This window comes from Zootermopsis nevadensis, unplaced genomic scaffold (assembly GCF_977971745.1).
Source record: "Zootermopsis nevadensis isolate Lab colony 2312 unplaced genomic scaffold, Znev_1.0 Znev_ptg000001l, whole genome shotgun sequence".
NCBI classification, from domain to species: domain Eukaryota; kingdom Metazoa; phylum Arthropoda; class Insecta; order Blattodea; family Termopsidae; genus Zootermopsis; species Zootermopsis nevadensis.
The window spans coordinates 1855579-1872181 of NW_028259133.1; the positions used below are offsets into that span (position 1 = coordinate 1855579).

At 41.7% G+C, this 16603-nt stretch overlaps 1 protein-coding gene and 1 long non-coding RNA gene across 18 annotated transcripts in view; one reads left to right on the forward strand and one right to left on the reverse strand.

Moving 5' to 3' along the window:
• The window catches only part of sif (guanine nucleotide exchange factor still life), a 101814-nt gene that overhangs the window by 61957 nt on the left and 23254 nt on the right, over positions 1-16603 (forward strand). For all 15 annotated transcript variants that reach the window (XM_087346792.1, XM_087346791.1, XM_087346779.1 and 12 more), the window contains 11 exons: positions 211-397; positions 2020-2286; positions 2761-2867; positions 4738-4920; positions 6002-6196; positions 6976-7084; positions 8565-8744; positions 11698-11816; positions 12085-12261; positions 14113-14300; positions 16082-16185. In XM_087346792.1, coding sequence (XP_087202918.1) covers positions 211-397; positions 2020-2286; positions 2761-2867; positions 4738-4920; positions 6002-6196; positions 6976-7084; positions 8565-8744; positions 11698-11816; positions 12085-12261; positions 14113-14300; positions 16082-16185 — 1816 coding nt within the window. The remainder of the gene's footprint in view (positions 1-210; positions 398-2019; positions 2287-2760; positions 2868-4737; positions 4921-6001; positions 6197-6975; positions 7085-8564; positions 8745-11697; positions 11817-12084; positions 12262-14112; positions 14301-16081; positions 16186-16603) is intronic.
• The window catches only part of LOC147875153 (uncharacterized), a 63807-nt gene that overhangs the window by 8343 nt on the left and 38861 nt on the right, over positions 1-16603 (reverse strand). For 2 of the 3 annotated variants that reach the window (XR_015534704.1, XR_015534702.1), the window contains exon 2: positions 4726-4944. This is a non-coding gene — a long non-coding RNA (uncharacterized LOC147875153). Of the gene's footprint in view, positions 1-4725; positions 4945-16603 lie in introns of those variants that run through there. The other variant, XR_015534705.1, reaches the window with a different exon arrangement.

Sequence of the window (16603 nt, forward strand, 5' to 3'; positions counted from 1 at the left end):
CCTTTTCTCTTTTTATGGAATTATTTCCTTTCAGCTGTGTAATAAAATGATATCTTAGTTGTAAGGAAGATGGCAGGACACTTTAACAACCGTCAGGAACAAGAGTTTACATTTAAACGACAGTAATATGTTTGAGGACATTTTTCTGCCTGCTGAAAGGAACTTGTTACTTAAGCGCGTGTAACAACAGCGGGTACTTGCATGTCGCAGCTTCATACGCACGAAATTGTGGAGGTATGCGCCAAAATTCTCTACCAAGTGGAACTTCAGCGTACTACTCTGGAGCAGATGTGGGGCTTCTCAGTGGAGGCAGAACTTATAGAGAATGCAGACCGACAGGACGAGCTCTGCTGCTACGTGAGTCGAGTGGAAGACAAGAGTGTGGCCATGCAGAATGGTGAGTTGAGCAATGAGGCGCACAGATCGTTAAGTAGTGTTTGATTTTTGGTACACTTAAATTGGAAAGGGAATGTTGTTGACAGATAATGCTAGAGTATGTTCATCGTTACTATCCATTAATGTTGTTTTGTGTGTGTGGTTGGTTTATGACAAATCTTTATCTTGTTCTGTCTCTGATAAGCACAGTTCTTATAATTGTATACTTCCTTCCCCTACTAACTAACTAACTAGATGGCTTACCGAACCCGAAGGTTCATCACCGAATTAACCAAAGCCCTCCACCGGACCAACAAAATCCAGTCTCCTTCAACTCCTATCTCCCATAGATCCTGCCTGAGATTATCCTCCCATCTACGTCTTGGTCTCCCCAGCGGTCTCTTCCCCTCCGGCTTCCCAACCAGTACCCGGTGCACACCTCTTGCCCCATCCATGCGCGCTACATGTCCCGCCCATCTCACTCTTCTCGACTTAATCACCCTCACAATACTGGGGGAGCAGTACAGATTTTTAAGCTCGTCATTGTGCAGTTTTCTCCACGCCCCATCGTCCTCCCTCTTAGGCCCAAATATCCTCCTCAACACCCGATTCTCAAACACCTGCAATCTGTGTTCCTCCCTCTGAGTGAGAGACCTTGTTTCGCACCCATACAAAACAACAGGCAAGATCTTCCTTCCCCTACTACTCTACTTTTCGTATCTCCTCCGACTTCATCTCTCTGCCTTGTCCTTGGTCTCTTCAGTGGTCATTTATAATATATCTTCATTTTTGGAACTTCAAAAGGAATATTCTGGTTGTAATACATGTCCTTAACATTGGATGCCTAATTTTACAATTTCACCAACTTTTCTTGTAGTGTTTCTACTTTCAGGTATTCTCATTTTGGATTTTATCGATTACTGTTCATTTCATGATACTCTGATCTTCCTACGTTTCTCATAGATCTCATATTTTGTCTGTATACGTCAAAACGAGCAATGAATACATTTTATATAAATTCGCTTTATCTGAAATCTTACGCTTCAGAATGATATCTCTCGAGTCTGGTAGAACTTCCTGACTCTATGAATTTTATTTGTAATTTTCTCTGGAGCTTATTTGTTTTACACAAGAACTGAGGAAACTTGGTTCCACATTTTTCCTTAATACTCTTTTCACATTGTAATGAAGAGTGGGAGATCTACGTTACAACACTTGAGTTGATTAGTAAAATAAAATTTTAAAACTTTTTCTTGGACGTTCTTCTGCTTCCACAGTGTTCTGTTGATCTGCTTTCTGCATGCCACAAATATTTTACTCCGCCTGGGATAGATAGATTTTACCAATTTAACTAAATATTTTACTCATAAAATTAATTATTTTTCTAAAACCTAATAGCTATGTTCTTTCAAATAGGTACTGCAACCACAAAAAGACCTGAATGCTATCAGTTCAATACAGAATTGATGAATCACATAGACAGTGACATCAGTCAAGTTATTTTATTGTTAGAAGTAGCCATCAGCTTTCAGATGACTGCAGATGGAATTTAGAGTCTTTAATTTGTGAAATCTTATTTTTAGACAACAGTAGAATAAACATATTATTTGGTTAAATTCAGATCATAGAAGGAATTTTTTCCAGGAATCATCAAGGGCGACGAGATCATGGTGATCAATGGTGCCATCGTGAGCGACCTGGACATGATGTACCTAGAGAGTGTTCTGCAGGAGGAACTGGCCCTTTGCATGATGATGCGCTCTTCACGCACAGAACCTCCGGACCTAGCCGGCATCATGAGGGCGACGGACGATATTATCGAGAGCCTTGTGTGTCCTCCCCCTCCCTCAGAACCGCCCGCCATCAGCGAGGAGATGATCTCTGGCCTGATCGTCCCTGCGCCGGGTTGGAGTAAGTGTCGTACGTCTGTCACCGCGTCATTTCATTTGCGACTAATTGCCGAGCAACCGCGGGAAAAACAGAATGACTAAGGAGCTCAATAAACAAACTGCTATTAAAACCCTTCCTTGTATTATGTTACTGGTACTTTGGTTGTTAGTTCGGGATAGAAATACTAAGAAATGATGCATTATGTCAAGATCAAAAATTATATTAGTATCATATTTCAGAAATTAAAGGTGAATTTGTCCAACATTGCAAAAAAAACAAAAAAACAAAACAATGAAAACTATAAATTACTGAAAATTGTGTGTGGTAAAATAATCATGGTTCAGAAATAACTTTCCACTCATTACATCATTTATGGTTAGTCGCGGCTTTGGTCTGTGAAACATATGAGGAAGCAGGAAGCTAATCTGTGTTCTTTATGACTTCACTGATAATTTAATTTCTTGGTGTTTGAAGTCTGTGGTTTGTGCGATGCAGGTAAAGAAATGTACTCACCTGAAACAGAGAGTTCTCCAGCACCTTCCAGTGACACTGGTAAAGCTACTTCTCGGACAAATTCGTTCGAGATTGAAAATCTACTCAAGGTGAGATTGACTCGCGTATTTAATCATTATATTAGTCACTGTATTGGACTGAAAGCTAGTTTACTACTACTACTACTTGGAATCAGAGGTTTCCACAGGGGTTGAGATGATGATGTAATGAAATAATTTAAAATTAATTTTTAATTGTCTGTGCAACATTTATAAATGAAATGTTCATTTCTTGTTTAGTAAAGTTCTTAATATCTAACAATTAAAAGACTTCCAAGAAGAATGCCATAACCAGACATAAGGAAATCAAATTTTTTAAGCCATTTTAGCTTGTAAAAATATATTGTAACGTGGGTCGGGTTTGCGACCTTGGATTGTCAACCCTGATTTATTCACGTCAAATTAAATCAGTTACAGTGGTCTGCACATACAGTCATCTCTCTACAACAACAACACACTCGAGTCTCTGTGCGCACACACACACACACACATTCTCTCGCACTGTCCATCGAGTCTATCTGGTCCCCGAGCTCCGCTCTTCACACTCTTCTCTTACACGTCGGCCCGTAGCACCCCACTGGACACACGCTGGCCCCTCGGCCGCCCCGGTCCACGTACCCGGTGCTTACTCATGCAGCCGACCCGTCCTTACTCGGCGTCGCACCAGACCTCTTGTTGTCTCCACTCACTCGACTCCACCAATGTCCGCAACAGCATATCGCTTGCAACTCACTTCTACATCCTGACTCACACTCTTCCACAATACAACCTCACTCTAACACTCTCTCTTTCCAACCTCACCAACCAACCAAACCAACCAAAGAAGCTAACTGAGGGCAGAGGCCTGCGCAAGCGCAAGCATCGTCCCTACCTAGGTGAAACCATTCCTGCGCACAAGGCGCATTGCTGGAAATGGTAAACGGTCTTAATATAAAAAAAACGGAAATTTTGCTAACGCTAACGGGGTTTCGTCGTGGCGGGAGCCTCGACCATTCAAACTGGGATCCGTTGCTGCTGATGGGAGGTTATCCCGTCAGGCAAGTTGTCCAAAGGAATTTGGTTGGTTGGATCTCTGGGGTTTGAACCCAGAGAGGGAGGGGCCGTTTCGGCTGAAGGCCTCTGCGGCGTGGGGGGAAGATCATTTCAGCTGATGGCCTCCATGATCGGGGGGGGAGGGTGGCGGGCCGTGCCCCTATTAAGTTATACCCTGGCATTCGCCTTACAACTGAGGAAAAGCACGGAAAACCTCAGTCAGGGTAGCCGAGTAGTCTAACCACTCGTTGTGCCGACTTGGCCGTCTTTTGGGGACGGCCTCGGCTGGCCTGCTGAACATCGGTCGCCCTCGGTTGCTCTTGGGCGACCTCTGGCAGCCCTCGTTCGGCACGAGTCCCACTGGACACAACCAAAAAGCTAACTGAGGGCGGAGGCCTGCGCAAGCGCAAGCATCGTCCCTACCTCTCTCCAGGCTGTGCCGGGGGGCTCCGGAGCCGGAACGACTCCGACTCCACTCGAGTCCGGCTGTCCACTCTCACTCCAATCCCTCTCTAAAGCTGCTTCAACTAACCAACTAACAACAATGCCAGACGCGACAATGTCAATAAACAGACAACTAAACTGTTTATGACATTGTTATGCTGCTCTCAAGGCAACACGTCACAATATTATCCAGTATTTAATTGATTCTGAGAGTGAAAGAGCCCATAAAGATGCTGCATTTTTGTGAAGAATATCATAATTGATCTCAGTACAAGTTTGATTGTCTCATATGACACTTGTCTGCACCATCTTAGTGTTATTGTTAAACGTAGATGTAGAATTATAACACATGGCCTCTAAGGACCATAGTATTAAAGCTTCTGCCATTTATAATCACATAATTAGGATTGGAGTAAAGTCACAGATTAATTACTCTCTTTTCCAGACAGCAGAACAAGTTACAGGATTCTGCAGGTCACCAGTAGAAACTCGTAAGTCCAGTCCCACTGGGAGTGTTGCCAGCAGTCAGTCCCAGGCTCTGCTCACTCCTAGCCGTCAACTCTCAGACGCGGAGAAACTCCGAAAAGTAGTTCTGGAGTTGGTGGACACAGAAAGGACATATGTGAAGGTAGAATGCATTATTTCATATTTCCTGAAAGAAAATTATATATAAGATCAGCGTGTAAGTGCGTCCGCATGCAAGACAGTCTTACTGTGACTACGGAACTACTGGAAAAATGTACCTAAACTATGCGAGAAAGTACTGTTACTAAGAGGAAAAATATTCACCATATTTTGTTTTAAATCTTTCACTTTAACATTACCATGACAGCAGGCACATGAGGTGGTCCAGACCAATACAAATCTACAAAAGATTATATTTTCTATAACGCCACTCCTTAAACCTCAAACTGAAATATTGGGCTACAAGACTGCGTTTCTTTTAAGACATCAGTTATATCATGTCCGTTAGTGTTACCGATGGTCTTTGGCCTCCTCCTATATGGTAGGTTACTTGATCTATTTAAGCTCCTTGGATGAGTGATAAGCCTGTCACAAGACAATACAAAACAGAAAAACGCGAACAAACATCCTTGCCTTGGGTGTCCAAGCGAGCAAGGGCGACGCCTCAGACTGCATGGCCACTGTGACCAGCTGCCCCAGTCTAAATGTATTAAAAGACAATACTAGTAATAAATACAGGTTGTCCCTAAAAGATGTATACACAATGGTGACATGTATTGGTTGTTTGTATACTTCTTTTAGGGACAGCCTGTATATTCCTTATTATGTGCGAGGTACAGGAAGCATATTTAACAAGTAGGATTTGAGGTTCTCACGGTAGTGAGTACAAAGATGGCTGTCATCTGGGATGAAGTGCTGGGTAGTCTGGTGGGAGTTTACCAAAATTTCGGAGGTCCCTGCTGCTTCCATCATCATCATCAACCTGATGATGGATGATTATAAGGGTTGCTGTATTTTATTTTTACCAGACAAGATGCCAGACCATGTTTAGTCCAAATATTTTGTTAAAACAAGAGACAGCTGTGATTTTATTTATTTATGGAGGATAAGTGTGAATCTGTTTTTAATTGAGACCTCAGTAATTATTTCTTCCTATTTTATGTTTTAAGTTAGTCATATGTTGTAAGAGCTTGTTTCCTCATGAGCATTATAGCAATTTCTAAAGCGCCTCTACTTTGTTACAGCACTTGAATAATCTGCTGGAGAACTACCTGGAACCATTAAAGAAAGAGACATTTCTATCAAATGCTGAAATAAATGCCTTGTTTGGGAATATTCAGGAAATTGTGGCATTTCAGAGACAGTTTCTACAAAATCTGGATGAAGCTTTGGAACTCGAGCCTGATTTCCACAAATTTGAGCACCCTAGTCAATTTAAAGTGAGTACGTCACCTGACAGTTTATTCTTTAATTATATTTTTTTCCAGTAATTAATCTTTCAATACGATACTGAGAACATTACCATTTGCTATAAACAGTCAAGATCAGTCTGTTGAAAATGTTTCAAAAATAAAAGAACATGAGAAATTGTTTTTCTGTAATATGGAAGTAACAGTCAGCATCACAGTGTCTATGAGAAAAATTGGTTGAGCTACATCACAAGTCTAAACCGCATGCCACGTCATATAATTTCTGGGGGGGATGCATCAGAGAAATCTTCCAGTAGATGTAATATCTGTTAGTGAACTGCTGATCGCTGGTTCCATCTAGTGAAAATAAGCTTGAATTTTTGTCAGGAATGAGAGAAATTGGAATAATAAATCGTAGCTGCGAAATTCCAAGTGCTGTGAGTTAACTCTGTATAAAATATTTAGGACAACATTTTAAACTAAAATTAATTCTGAATAAGAAGGGAGACCTTCTAACTGGTACCTTGTAAACACCCCTCCCCTACCCTACCCCATGAATTCCGCATGTCCCGCCCACCTCATCCTCGATTTAACCACCCTAACGGTATCAGGTGAGGAGTACAGGCCGTGAAGCTCATCATTACGCAGTTTCCTCCATGATCCACCAATCTTCTCTCTTTCAGATCCAAATATCATTCTCGACACTGCGTTGTCAAAGTGAAAGTATTTATTAATATTAGTATGAATTCAGTGTTATATACAGAAACATTCATTTTGCTATTCTTTGTAATGCTTTGTGCCGTCTGCAGAATGTGCTGTTCTCTGTGGGCAGTGCATTCCTCTACTACGTGAATCACTTCAAACTCTACAGCTCCTTCTGTGCTAGTCATTCAAAGGCACAGAAAGTTCTGCACCCAAGTGAGTAATCGTCATGATGATTTGGCATTTTTAATGTAGCGTGATAATTATATAAATGTACAGGGGTCCCTTTGATAATATCAGAAAAGTGTTTCAAAATGTTAAATTATCCAATTAGCATGTATTTATGCCTTTAACTCTGTTATAACATGAAATGTCACAGAACATATTAAAACAGTACAGACTTAAGGATGCATGCAGTAAGATAGAATAAATTTTGTATTTAGCGTAATCAGCTTTATGATTATGGATTTGTATCTGCAATAAATGAGCTTCAGGGGCTATGAAGTGTATAAAAGAGTAGATCATTGCTTTATTTGTTATTGTTTGTTGATGTGCCATCCACGTTGTTCTGCGCCAGACCCGTGTAATGTGCTAAACACTGAATTATGATTTATTTCCTCTGTTTTATAAATGTGAGGATGATTTTCCTGGCTGTAGTATTGTTTTGCTTCTTGCCGTAGTTGTTGAGCTGCCTGGATAACTGAATTAGAACAAAAAATAATATTCTTGCATGTCATCAAAATGTAGATGAACTAGTATGTCCTTGTAGTAGACTTTCTGATGATATTCAATTCAATTAAGTTAATTTATTTACGTGTTTGCCAACAGCAAGAAGCCAATAACAGGCAAACACTGTTAATATATACAACAATAGTGAAATAATAATGGATAATATTACACAAACGGATTAACTAAACTTATACATGTACAGTATTAAATATAACTGCCAAGTACAGGCAAACCCAAAATAGAAACAATATTAACACAGAGCAAAAAATGAAGAAATATAAATAAAAACAAATAATCCACCTAGGGAACACAAATATAATTGTAAAACTTTAAAAAATATAAAAAGACAGATAACGAAGCTAGATCATTTCCCTTGTTGAGAACGTTCGCTCAAGGGAGACAATGTTTATGCTAAATACGTTCAAAGATTTACATACGTCATTTGCAGCGATGACGCACCTGGCTGAAGGACTATGCCTTAGTGCACTGCTCACACTAAAAGTAGAAAATTCTCTTATTTGCCTCGCCGGCACACGTAAACCAACAGCGTCCATAATGGAATGGCAATTTACTTTGCCCTTAAATACATTAATAAGAAATAACGCATCGAGATGTCGTCGTCTGGAACAAAGTGTTCTAAAATTTAAAGTAGATAGGATCAGTTCATATTTTCGGGGGATATTAAACTGGAAAAAATCGCTAATTGCATAAACTGGCAAATTTTCTTTGAATATTTTCTAATTTATTAGAATCTGTCTGTGTAAGATTATTCCAAACGACCGAGGCATACTCAAGCTTTGACCTAATTAAAGCATTGTATAAAACAACAAGGCTGTCTAAAGAGGAAAAATTATAAGTAATAAAACGAATAAGCCCTAAGGTCCTTAGTGCCTGGGAATGAACACAATTTACATGACAGTGAAAATACAGTTTACTGTCTAACAATATTGTATTATTACTTGATCAGATGAAGGCAATCAGGCACTCCAAGAGTTCCTTGCAGCACGAAATCCTCGCCAGCAGCATTCCTCAACACTGGAGTCATATCTTATCAAGCCAATTCAAAGAATCCTCAAATATCCTTTGCTGCTTCAGCAACTGAGGATCCTTACAGATCCACAAGCCGATGAACATCAGCATCTAGTGGGTGAGTATGTACAGACCTGTCGCTTACATGGTGCAACTAGTTCTTATATCTAATGACTCATTCTCGTTGCCAGATTAATGAATTAATGTAAAAGGGACCTCCATTATTTCCTTTACAAATCACATAAATTTACAATTATTTTGTCCTTGTTTGAATCCTCAGTGCAATGTAAAACACAACTTGTGATCATTTTGGGGTAAATTTTAATTTTCAATTGTTTGTGCAAGTATGAAATTAAAGCTGTCTCGGTAAACTGACATCAGATGTTTACTGCTGTTTATAGCTAATGTTTCATATTACTTCAGCCTTACATTCACATGTAAGATTTGAGGTTTTCACAGCGGTGAGTATGAAGATTTCCGTCTTCTGGGTTGTTGCGCTGTGTAGTCTGGTCGATGTTAACCAACGTTTCAGAGGTCATACTGCCTCCATCATCAGGGCGATGAGTATGAAGATTTCCGTCTTCTGGGTTGTTGCGCTGTGTAGTCTGGTCGATGTTAACCAACGTTTCAGAGGTCATACTGCCTCCATCATCAGGGCGATGAGTATGAAGATTTCCGTCTTCTGGGTTGTTGCGCTGTGTAGTCTGGTCGATGTTAACCAACGTTTCAGAGGTCATACTGCCTCCATCATCAGGGCGATGAGTATGAAGATTTCCGTCTTCTCGGTTGTTGCGCTGTGTAGTCTGGTCGATGTTAACCAACGTTTCAGAGGTCATACTGCCTCCATCATCAGGGCGATGAGTATGAAGATTTCCGTCTTCTCGGTTGTTGCGCTGTGTAGTCTGGTCGATGTTAACCAACGTTTCAGAGGTCATACTGCCTCCATCATCAGGGCGATGAGTATGAAGATTTCCGTCTTCTGGGTTGTTGCGCTGTGTAGTCTGGTCGATGTTAACCAACGTTTCAGAGGTCATACTGCCTCCATCATCAGGGCGATGAGTATGAAGATTTCCGTCTTCTGGGTTGTTGCGCTGTGTAGTCTGGTCGATGTTAACCAACGTTTCAGAGGTCATACTGCCTCCATCATCAGGGCGATGAGTATGAAGATTTCCGTCTTCTGGGTTGTTGCGCTGTGTAGTCTGGTCGATGTTTACCAACGTTTCACAGGTCATACTGCCTCCATCATCAGGGCGATGAGTATGAAGATTTCCGTCTTCTGGGTTGTTGCGCTGTGTAGTCTGGTCGATGTTAACCAACGTTTCAGAGGTCATACTGCCTCCATCATCAGGGCGATGAGTATGAAGATTTCCGTCTTCTGGGTTGTTGCGCTGTGTAGTCTGGTCGATGTTAACCAACGTTTCAGAGGTCATACTGCCTCCATCATCAGGGCGATGAGTATGAAGATTTCCGTCTTCTGGGTTGTTGCGCTGTGTAGTCTGGTCGATGTTAACCAACGTTTCAGAGGTCATACTGCCTCCATCATCAGGGCGATGAGTATGAAGATTTCCGTCTTCTCGGTTGTTGCGCTGTGTAGTCTGGTCGATGTTAACCAACGTTTCAGAGGTCATACTGCCTCCATCATCAGGGCGATGAGTATGAAGATTTCCGTCTTCTCGGTTGTTGCGCTGTGTAGTCTGGTCGATGTTAACCAACGTTTCAGAGGTCATACTGCCTCCATCATCAGGGCGATGAGTATGAAGATTTCCGTCTTCTGGGTTGTTGCGCTGTGTAGTCTGGTCGATGTTAACCAACGTTTCAGAGGTCATACTGCCTCCATCATCAGGGCGATGAGTATGAAGATTTCCGTCTTCTGGGTTGTTGCGCTGTGTAGTCTGGTCGATGTTAACCAACGTTTCAGAGGTCATACTGCCTCCATCATCAGGGCGATGAGTATGAAGATTTCCGTCTTCTGGGTTGTTGCGCTGTGTAGTCTGGTCGATGTTAACCAACGTTTCAGAGGTCATACTGCCTCCATCATCAGGGCGATGAGTATGAAGATTTCCGTCTTCTGGGTTGTTGCGCTGTGTAGTCTGGTCGATGTTTACCAACGTTTCACAGGTCATACTGCCTCCATCATCAGGGCGATGAGTATGAAGATTTCCGTCTTCTGGGTTGTTGCGCTGTGTAGTCTGGTCGATGTTAACCAACGTTTCAGAGGTCATACTGCCTCCATCATCAGGGCGATGAGTATGAAGATTTCCGTCTTCTGGGTTGTTGCGCTGTGTAGTCTGGTCGATGTTAACCAACGTTTCAGAGGTCATACTGCCTCCGTCATCAGGGCGATGAGTATGAAGATTTCCGTCTTCTGGGTTGTTGCGCTGTGTAGTCTGGTCGATGTTAACCAACGTTTCAGAGGTCATACTGCCTCCATCATCAGGGCGATGAGTATGAAGATTTCCGTCTTCTGGGTTGTTGCGCTGTGTAGTCTGGTCGATGTTAACCAACGTTTCAGAGGTCATACTGCCTCCGTCATCAGGGCGATGAGTATGAAGATTTCCGTCTTCTGGGTTGTTGCGCTGTGTAGTCTGGTCGATGTTTACCAACGTTTCACAGGTCATACTGCCTCCGTCATCAGGGCGATGACGGAGGCAGTATGACCTCTGAAACGTTGGTTAACATCTACCAGACTACACAGCGCAACAACCCAGAAGACAGAAATCTTCTTACATTCACATATTTATATGAATTTTTGGAAAATCCATAAACATGATTTGTGAGAACTATCTGAAAAACGTGTTTTGTTTCTTGAAACCTGGCACTGGTGATACATGCTGTGTAACTTTTCAGGTTATGATAATCACACATTAATTTACAGTTTGGATATTCTGCTTTCAAAATATACTGTCGGGTTTAACCTCCACAGAAACTTACTAGTACATATCACACATACCATTACCGTGCCAAAGCATGTGACGCGGAATGTGTGTAGTATAGGTCCGATGGGATGAATTACAAAGATGCAAATTGTGAAAGTGGCAAAGTGCTAAGTTGTTTCAAAATTTATATTTCAGAGGCTTTGAAGGGCATGGAGAAAGTAGCAGAACACATCAATGAAATGCAGAGGATACACGAGGAATACGGCGCAATTTTTGATCACCTCTTCCGGCAGCACCAGAAGTCATGTAAACAGGTAAACGCCCGTCAGCCCGTTGATATTTCGTTGGCAAATTTTTGCAGGAATCACATTCCTGTATACGCTCGCTGCAGCAAACCTAATGGTTTTCTATGGATAATGTTCGTACTTAGCATCACTGCCAGTGTCACGTTTCTTTAGCGACTAAAAGTTTTTGAAGGCCAAGGTCAGAGCCTCTGTTAAAATTTCTTCACTTTGTAGCCAATACCAGGTGTCCTCTGCTCCTTGACCTCAGAGCATCTGGTATATTGACTCTATTTTACAGCCAATAGATTTGAGTCCTGGTGACCTTCTCTATTATGGAGGTGTGGAGTGGCTCAATATATCAGACTTCCTGGGCAAGATCAAGAAAGGTCTGGAGCTGCACGCAATGTGCTTTGTGTTCAAGTCGGCTGTTGTGTTCCTGTGCAAAGAGAGACTCAGACAGAAGAAAAAGCTCATGGTAAGTCAAGCTGAACTCATTGTATTATTAACCAGCCTCCTAAGCTTAAGTAAAAGTAAAGTAAAGTTTGTCCCACTATACGCCATGTAGGCGTTTGGGGTGAGTGGAGGTATAGCTCCTCTCTTCCTTGACCTCGGCACTAGATGGGGGGTGAGTGGTCAGCATCACGCCCCGGCCGGCTTTACCCCCGGGAAAGGACCCCCGGTACCCATTGTAGAGGAGGCTGGGTGGGCCCCAGAGCCGGTCTGGATTCAGAGGCTAGGGGAAAAATCCTCTGCCCCCGTCGGGGATCGAACCCCAGCCGTCCAGCCCGTAGCTAGTCACTATACTGACTGAGCTATCCCGGCTCACTCCTAAGCTTAAGAACAAAGAAAATAAAGGGACAAATTTTATTCAGCAACGTACTGTAGTCTTGTACTTTTACCATTTTAATATTATATATTCTGTGGTTCTTTCTGGAGATGAGTGCCAGTGCCAGTGGAGTGCGGATGTGTTCTGTGGGAAACAACGAGGAATATTTGGTGGAGTGAAGCACGCGCATCGTGTGTTGTATCCTTTATGCCCCTTCATAATTCTGTGACGGACATCACGATGTGTGTTACAAGGGATGTACTTTGTACGGTCGTGTGGCCCCAGCTTAAGAAGTCACTGAAATTAAGTATGAGACCAGTGTCACAGGCATGAAATTTGAGGAGCTGAATTAGTTAATTAATGAGGTGACTAGTGATCGGAGACAAATCTGTCAATCAGAGAGATAATGGGAGGACAAGAGGTAGCAGATGTTGGATGGCAAAGTAAATTGAAGATTTCTGTCTTCTGGGTTGTTGCGCTGTGTAGTCTGGTTGATGTTAACCAACGTTTCAGAGGCCATACTGCCTCTATCATCCGTATTCATCGCCCTGATGACGGAGGCAGTATGACCTCTGAAACGTTGGTAAACATCGACCAGACTACACAGCGCAACAACCCAGAAGACAGAAATCTTCATACTCACTGCTGTGAAAACCTCAAATCTTACGCAAAGTAAATTGTTTGAGAAGTAATTTATGGATTGGAAGAAAGGAGAGGTGAGGGATAGTTTGATGCACTGAGAGTCATGATGAATTTTTTAATAGAGACAATGAATCTTGAAGCATTGAACATAAACACTGACAGTGTGGCCGCATTGTGAAGAAAAAGAGAAGGGGAGCCAACTGTAATGAAATTTAGATTCTTTTCAGTGAAACTGTAAGTGTTAAAATACTTAAAATCTATTGGAATCTAAGATCAGAGTATATTAGGATTTTCAGTGGAGATAAGGAAGACCAGAATGGTGGTAGGGGAACAAGGCACAGAGCCTTTTTTTGAGAAAGGATAAATTTTTAATGAATTGGTGCAGATAAGATTTGGAATTCCTAGAACTCATTGAGAGAATTGGCACTATTCATGGTGTGATTTTCTCTTCTACCCATCGAATAAGAGCTTTTCTCACTGTAACTGTCCTGAGCCGCCACGGTGGTCTAGCAGTCAGAACACTAGCCTTGTAATGCTGGGGTCCCGGGTTCAATTCCCGGTGGTGCTCAGATTTATAACTTGTGTTGGGCAAGGCCGTGGTCTAGGCAACACGGAGTTTTCCTCCGTGGCATCCCAACAATTACTGCACTCACACACAGAAGAAGGCAATGGCAAACCACTTCTGGATCATCTGCCAAGAACGTATATGAACAGGTCCCAGTCCGAGAAAAGGATGGAAGGATCCTGTTCATATGGACCTGTCCTCAGACAGAACACTAAATAATAATAATAATAATAACTGTCCTGAAGTTACAATTTCAAGATTTGGTTCAACCTCAATGTCTTCTGTTGCAACAGGGCGTAACAAGTAAGAGCAGCTCTAGTGAGGTGGAGATCATCCGCTATCAGGTTCTCATCCCAGTTACAGAAGTGCAAGTCCGAGCAAGCTCAGCCAAAGACATGGACTCTCATTTTCTATGGGAACTGATCCATCTGCGCAGTCAGCTTCAGAGGAGGTCAGAGAAGGTGTATGTACTGTCCAACAGGTGGGTAATTATTTACATTATCTAAATTACATAATCAACTCAAGGAATCTTGCTTCAAATAAATAAATAGAAAAACCACACATAATTGGGGGGGGGGGGGGGGGCACAAACTGATAAATGATAGGAATCATTGTTAGTGGAGAATAAGGGATTTGGCTTTCACTTCTCCCCAGAAAAGTCATTCAAGATGATAATGAAAGAATAGAAGAAATGATAAGACAGTGTTTGAGTAAGTTACAACAGAAATATTTGAATAAAGTGAAATTTTTAGCACAGGAAAGATACCAAACCATGAATAATAACTGGAGGGTTTTCTAGATATTTATACTAAAGTAATCTTATGATTATCCATGTGCAGATTATCTGTGCGTGAATCAATGTGCAATGTTTCGAACAAACTTTTAAAATGTTTCCGTGACATAGCGTTTGCTTCGGTGGGGTGGGGGGTTTGAAAGGAGGAGGAGTTTGTTTCTGGTGGGTCTAAAGAAGATATGGTCAAACAGTTCCTTTTCATCCTTTGATGTCTTTGTGATAAGTGTTTGTGGTGAGATGGGTAGGGGAGAGTACCAAAGCCGCTTAGTCTTTCTCGAATATAAGTGTCTTACAGTAAAGAATGTTACATTGCATTGTGTGTTAGTCAGGTGAAAGCAGTGTTTGATATTTGTGGACCCTAAGTAGAATGGCAAGAAATTGAATTATACCTTGACATTTGTTGAACCACCAAGACCACACATGAGATTTGCTGAAGAACAATGAAATTTGACAACTTCCTTAATTTTGTTATTGGTGGAAATTTTCAGGGACCCTGATATATGACATTTAGCATATCTGTGATTGTTTACTCATAAGTATAATCACATATCCAAACGTTTTAAACTCCGAAATTCCTTCATTTACAAGATACTCATAAATTTCCCAATGTGAATAAAACAGTATATTAATTAAAGTTTAAGTTGAAGATTTCCGTCTTCTGGGTTGTTGCGCTGTGTAGTCTGGTTGATGTTTACCAACGTTTCAGAGGTCATACTGCCTCCATCATCAGGGCGATGAGTATGAAGATTTCTGTCTTCTGGGTTGTTGCGCTGTGTAGTCTGGTCGACGTTAACCAACGTTTCAGAGGTCATACTGCCTCCGTCATCAGGGTGATGAGTATGAAGATTTCTGTCTTCTGGGTTGTTGCACTGTGTAGTCTGGTCGACGTTAACCAACGTTTTAGAGGTCATACTGCCTCCGTCATCAGGGCGATGATGGAGGCAGTATGACGTCTGAAATGTTGGTTAACGTCGACCAGACTACACAGCGCAACAACCCAGAAGACAGAAATCTTCATTCTCTGATGATGGAGGCAGTATGACCTCTGAAACGTTGGTTAACATCAACCATACTACACAGCGCAACAACCCAGAAGACAGAAATCTTCATTCTCTGATGATGGAGGCAGTATGACCTCTGAAACGTTGGTAAACATCGACCATACTACACAGCGCAACAACCCAGAAGACAGAAATCTTCATTCTCTGATGATGGAGGCAGTATGACCTCTGAAACGTTGGTAAACATCGACCAGACTACACAGCGCAACAACCCAGAAGACAGAAATCTTCATACTCTGATGACGGAGGCAGTATGACCTCTGAAACGTTGGTTAGCATCGACCAGACTACACAGCGCAACAACCCAGAAGACAGAAATCTTCATACTCACCGCTGTGAGAACCTCAAGTCTTACAAAGTTTAAGTTGCCATACCACCTTACAAACTTTACTTTTTCTGTATATGCAGCACTGCTGACTTCAGAAATGCCTTCCTGAAGACAGTCCGGCAGATCATTAGAGAAAGTGTGCGGAATATGAGCATCCCAGCTACAAAGCCAGGCACGAGTACAGGTACAGAGGCATCAAAGTTTATAAAGTATTACAACTCATATGAATCTTCAGTTATTGCCAGCGGTTCTCAACACAAATACATTGGAAGCTGATAAGGCACAGTTCTTGCGGACAAATTGTTAATATTATTTATTGTAGCGACGCTTCAGATGCAGTGTTATAAATAATGGCTAGGCTGTCAATCCTATACAAACAATAACATCTTTAACCCATATTTCAACTAAAATATAAAACATGTAGACTGGATACGGAAGAAAGTAGTTCTGTTGTAATGCAAGAGAAAATGACAATCTATATGTTTGAATTAAAGGAGGAGACTTATCAAGGATTCAACAGGCCATTGTGTTGAAAAACAGCCTGTAAAGTTTATCCGCTGTGCTCCTCTGTCATAAATATTTCCAGACAGTGACAACAGTTA